The sequence below is a fragment of the Macadamia integrifolia genome, chromosome 5 (assembly GCF_013358625.1).
Source record: "Macadamia integrifolia cultivar HAES 741 chromosome 5, SCU_Mint_v3, whole genome shotgun sequence".
Lineage (NCBI taxonomy): Eukaryota > Viridiplantae > Streptophyta > Magnoliopsida > Proteales > Proteaceae > Macadamia > Macadamia integrifolia.
In genome coordinates this window covers 43,642,468-43,648,482 of record NC_056561.1, presented here as the reverse complement: position 1 = coordinate 43,648,482, position 6,015 = coordinate 43,642,468, and the positions used below count along the sequence as shown (strand labels likewise).

General features: G+C 38.8%; 1 protein-coding gene across 1 annotated transcript; it reads right to left on the bottom strand.

The window, feature by feature from the left end:
• Positions 1-459: 459 nt before the first annotated feature.
• LOC122079016 lies at positions 460-1,824 on the bottom strand. Its single transcript, XM_042645231.1, has 2 exons — positions 1,544-1,824; positions 460-1,148 (listed from the first exon to the last, which is right to left on the bottom strand). Exons 1-2 carry the CDS (start codon positions 1,754-1,756, stop codon positions 810-812), a joined length of 552 nt encoding a protein of 183 aa, XP_042501165.1. The 5' UTR covers positions 1,757-1,824; the 3' UTR covers positions 460-809.
• Between the last annotated feature and the right edge of the window lie 4,191 nt (positions 1,825-6,015).

The window sequence follows — 6,015 nt, the reverse complement described above, 5'->3', positions numbered from 1 at the left end:
CCCGACATGTTTAATAAACGGTCCCTATAAACTATCGACCCCGATCGATTTAGTCTGATCGGGCCACGAATTGACGCCCCTACCAGACCTTATACGAGGGCATGTCACGCTAATAATATAATCATTTGTGAGGTTTCTGCTCAGTCATCACTCGTAATTCATTCATGAATCATCCTTCATTAACTAAATCGAGTCAAATAATAATGGTAACCGCATTTATTGGCGAGAAGATCGTATGAGAGACTTTCTTATTTTATGATTATCTCCTAAATGCAGACTTTTCAGATATTAATTAACTTAGAATCTGATATTTTGATGCGATCCAAATACGCAACCATTTGGAAAATTTTCAAAGTTGAATGCCAGCCCTGGGCCACTTCGCTTGCGTAATTTGATGGAATCCATTTTCATAGAGAAATGTTCCCTGGTCGGAGAACCAGAGATGATTTAGCCAAAAAATAGAAAAAAAACCCACCTTCGAAGTTAAATTTTGAATATCATTATCCAAAAGTAAAAAACAGAGAGAATTAATCGCAGGAATACAGAAAGGAAACGAGAACCACACGTCGCCATCATCACTGATTTTATTCTATTCCATTTTCCACCCAGGTCCCCCATTGACCCTCTTTGGAGCTCTCGTCTCTGCAACTCTAATGGCGCCCAGAAAAAAAAAAGAACAAACACTTCCCAGGATCAAGATAATAAGAAAAAGAAAACTAAGTGTGTAAAGAGATCGAAAACTGAAAACCCAAAACTCTTTCTATAATCACTTCATCAAATACATGAAAAGAAGAGGAGAAATAAGGGAATCAAATATCGTGAGAGTCATTTTTCGATCGATCAAAGTGAATGATGAGACCATTGCATTTGGGGCATTCTTGGACCTGTTTGGGAAGCATAAAGTACATGAAACATCTCTTGCAGCCGGCAACAACAAGAACATGATCGCCTTCATAGCGGTAATCTTCCCTTGAAGAAGAAGGTGTGGAGGTGGAAGAGGTACCTTCGCTATCATATTCATACCCAAAAGAATACGAACTCTCCTCTTCAGAATAGAAATCTAAACCACCACAAGGCCTTGTTGTCTTCCTTGGATCTTCTTTTGCTTTCGTCCCATTCTCCCAGTCTATGTAGTAAATCTCCCCCGTCTGCAAAAGTAAACACCCATCCAAAAAATTTTAAAAACCCAAAACAAGAAATTTTGATTCTTAGTTCTTGTGTCAAGAACATATGCAAAATCTTAGAAATCCAAAGCTATAAAAAAAAATGCTGGTTACCCAGAAGTGTTACCCCTCTCATCATCCAAACCCAGAACAGAAACAAGTAAATCAATCCTCAAAAAAGAGAAAAACAAGAAAAAGAGAAGGGAGGGAGAGTTAATGAGAACAAGACAAAAAGAAAACATAGAATAGCGACCTCTGGACAAACCTCACCAGAAAGATTTCACAGGACATACCCAAAAGAGCTAACACAGAGAAAGAGAAAAGAGTGCAAGGGAAGGAATGGTTAGGTTTAGCATTTAATGAAGAGGGAGGGGGGAAACCTTTAAATCGAGGCATTGCTCCCAGTGGTAAGGAAGAGCGACTTGAGAATTTAGCTCGACGGAGGTACCGGCGTTGGTCAGATTCTCCTGTTCATCTGAAGTGGCCGACCGTCCAACGCCACTGCCGGCGGCCCTGCTTTCTTGGTTAAGAGAGCAATTTTGAAGAGAGCGTTCCAGCGATGCGGTTATGGTCGTCATATTTGTGGCTGTCATTGGAAAGGCGAAACAAAAGGAAAATATAGAGAGAAAAGGAGGCTTCCGAGATTTGGGGTTGAGGGTGGGTGGGGTGGGGAGGGGGTGGGAGAACAGAAACTAAACTAATACAAAGTGGGAACAAAAGTAAAAAATTCCTTTTAATTAATTTTCACTTACCATATTTGGGGTAAAATCAATTAAAGGAAGGTAGTCCAATATAAAAAGGAGATCTAACTCCTAACAACTAAGAGATAAAAAAGAGAAAGTGAGAGAGAGAGAGAGAGAGAGAGAGAGAGAGAAAGTATCGGTCTCGGACCGGTATCAGTATCCACTGAATCTTGATTCGTGGTCTGTTTCATATCGATGTAATGGTACGGACTAAGGGTATTTTTAAACGAAGGATGCGTTTGGTAGTTATTCAGTTCTAGAAACAACGTTATCTGTCAAAAATAGAATTTTCAATTTCTTTGTTAAAATGTTGTTTTAAAACAAAAATGGTGTTTGGTGAACCTATTTGAGGAACTATTACCCTAGTTGTTGTTGTTGTTTTTTTTTTATTATTTTTTTTTTATATTTGAAATGAAACCGAAATGATAACTTTTTTTTTTCTTTTAAATAAAGCCGAAAAGCATCAAGTTGACACCAAACTCTTTATTCCGTTTTTTGTTCCCAGAGAATGAAAAACCTTTTTTCTGAATAACTACCAAACGCAACCAAAAAATAGGGAAAACTCTGAAATGGGCCTGTATATCCATTGGAAGAGTTTTCCATATAAGAATCAGGGTTTTAAAATTTGGGAATGGTCACGGGATTGGTGAAGATCAATACCATTCTGATACTGATTTGGATCAGCCTGGACTACCTCTATTTTTTTTTTTTTAAATTTATTATGATTTTACCTTGAACCATATATACGTATCAACATTGAAAATACCAAGATCGAGGATTGGTCAAGGTCGATACCATTTCTATATCATTCTAATTCAATCCGAGTTTTAGAATCGTGATAAGAATTGATCCGGTCCGGCTCAATTAGAATTAGAATCAGGCCAATCGGGATTGGCTCAAGTATGTGGATCCGATCCAATTTTACAAGCCATGTTTTCATTTGAACGAAAAGGCAAACTTCGTTGACGAAACTATCCATGTGAATACAATGAAATTAGGAGAAAAGTTTCCTCCACCATATAAGAAGGTACACATACCATCTTAGAAATTACAAATCATTAGTATGTTTCTTCAAATACCTTCCCTATATCTTTCCACACGCAGCTAAAGCCTTGTGGTCAAGGGATTCCCCATCAGTGTCTCTTGAGGAAAACTCGAACCTTGAAATTTATAGGAATAGATTTTTGGAGTTGGATTGGAGGAAAAGATAAAAAAAAGACTTAAAAGACTTTGGAGTTGGTAAAGGGGGCTTAACAGACGAGTCTTTTATTGCCCGGCAAGGCAAAAGTTTTTCTTTACCCACTCTTCATCTATCCATGATGATTTGTCCGCGTGATTGAACCCCCACAACAATGAATATCATCTATGAATGTCTAAAGTACTTTTTCTGAGTCAAATCTAATGTCAAATCCTATTGTTAGAAGAGAACCTCTACAACAATGAACATCATCTACGGATGCCCAAAGTAATTTTTCTCAGTCGAATCAAATGTCAAATCCTATGGTTGAAGAGATTTTTTCTTCATCAATTTTATTTTTGATTGGTAAATTGAAGTCTAAGAATAGTGAAGGACTTTTCAAACCTTTATTTAATAGATATAATTTTGAAGGAAATAGGTCCTCACCTTGAAAGTGTGGGAATGCTGTTCCACGTTTTTTCACATCTTGAGTCTTGACCTGTGGATTCTACACTGAGATTTATCTTTTTCATAATCATGTGAGTCTCCCATTGAATGATCGAGAATTGAACTTTGACTTTTTAGGAACCTACATTTTATTCGCAAGACTATAAATTGAACAAACACTTTCACCGATTTATAGCTTTGGAAAAAAAAAAAGTGATAGCTTTGGTGAAATGGTCAAAAGGTGAAATCGTCCAAAGGGTAAAGGAGAAGCGAAGCAGTATTGTTGCGTATACGAGTGAAAAGGGTTCTTTCTATATCTTCTCTTTGTGTGATGATGAAACCTCTAATCTTCCATTCCATTGAATGATTAAAGGAGATCTCAATTACAAGTAATGTTTTAGTAGAGAATAGTGAGGTAGTTGAAGCTAAGTTATCTAATCAGTTGGAGTCTTAACCATTGGTAAAGACAAAGGATATGGACTAGAGAACTTCAACTGCAATCGCTGCCTACAGAGACAACGTCTGATGCCAATAGAGTCTACTACGAGTTACCTGTCTCTTGAGCAAAATGTCGAACAGGTAGAGACGGTTCATTCAAATTCACATCAATAATGTTAGAATGTAGTCAGATGCCCCCTCATTAGCTATGAATAAAAAGCTCTTCAGACAAAGAGGATGGTTAAAGAGAGAGAGAGAGAGAGAGAGAGAGAGAGAGAGAGAGAGAGAGAGAGAATCTTTATTTCTTTCGCTTTCTCGATTTCTCAATTTCTGCTGGTCCCGTGTCTCGTGAAGCTATGGCCGAGGAGCTGGTGAGGCTAAGGGGTGAGGGCTGTGTTATTTGAATTCTGGTCTCCTGGGGATGATGTGGGAATTTTCAATGGAGGGAATCTCCAACTGAGAACTGACACCACAGCTTTCTCTCTCTCTCTTCGCTTTCAGTTTCAGAATTCTCCAGTACAGTACTAGTCTCTGGTCAGAACTGTATTCACCTCTTAGTTTTCACCACATCTCTCATGTCTCCGATGAACCAGTCCCCATTAGCCATTAAACAAAAGGGAAATTAGCAGTGTAAGTGTAGAATAAATATAATATAATCCGGGTTCTCCATTCTGTTCGATTTCTGTGCTCCGTTCTTTCTTAATTTCCCTGCAAACATTCCTTCCTTTCCTCGATTTCCCCAAACCCACCATCGACTCAACCCCACCTTTCCCTCGGTCCCTTCCTCCCTCCTCGGTGTCACCAATCACCATCGTCTTCTCGACCGTCTCGAGTCTCTCGACCATGCTTCTTCTTCTTCTTCTTTTTTTTTCCTTCTAAACGCAAAATAATCTAATACTTAATAAGCAACAAATCCAAATACCAAGAGGGTTTTTGCTAATTTCTCGAAAAGGACTAATCTTATACTGAAAGAGGCACATGGGATGGGATTCCTGGCATCGGGAGTCCTGCAAAAAATGAAAAGTATTTGGGTTTCTTCAAGACTTCATGAGGCTCTTAACCTGTAAGTTGGTCGCTTTGCCTTGAAAGATTAAAGGGAGAAAGAAATTTAGTAAACAAAAAAGGCAGGGAATAATTTCTATTGAATCCGTCAGAGAGTTCGAGCTAAGGTGCAAGCAAGCACAAAGGGAACATCCCTTAGTGGCCTCCTCGCAAATGCCGACATTGTTTGCCACGCAATTTTGAATACACTATTTAATCTCTCTATCTCTCTATCTGTCTCTGGGTCTGTGTCTTGGAGAAGACGGCCTATTACTTGCTCGCTAGCTCTGCTTTTGTAACATATTTCTGCATGGTTCCTTCAATTTCTCCTTCCCGCATTTGCTCGTCATAATTATCTCTGCAAAAACTGTTCTTCAACTTAAGCTGCACTTTCCCTCGACTGTTCCAACTGTTTCAACTGTTGTAGGTAGCTGATTTCAAGAAATCAGATCCATGTCTGGTAATAGATCCTTCAGTGGAACCAACCCAGCTTTGCTGTGCCTGCTTAATGATTCCTACTCCCTTTACTGTTAATGCTTGTGACACTGGATTGTGGATACACGAACAAGAACAAGGGGAACCGATTTTCTAAACGACTTCATTTCCCTTTTGAAAAGACCTGTAAATTATCCTATAGTGTAGGCTGGAAGAACTACATCTCTTGATAGAACTCATAGTTGATTATGATACTGTAAATCAAGTTGATATGATCAATTTCACATATGTATGAGGTTGGGGCTTCTATTATGCCTTGATTTCATGAAGATTATAATTGGATCCAAGGGTTTTGTATGAGTCCTGTGAATACTCAATACTCACTCTCTCTCCCCCCCCCCCCCCCCCCCGGGGTCCTGGTTATTATGTTCTCTGGAGGATTTTAAACAGAAGTAAGAAAACAACTAGCCTGTTCCTGAAAGGAAAACACATTTGACATTTCACTGTGATACTGTGCCCACACCAAATTGAAAAAGAGCATTTCCCGCCTCATCTGAAGATGAAAATGGTG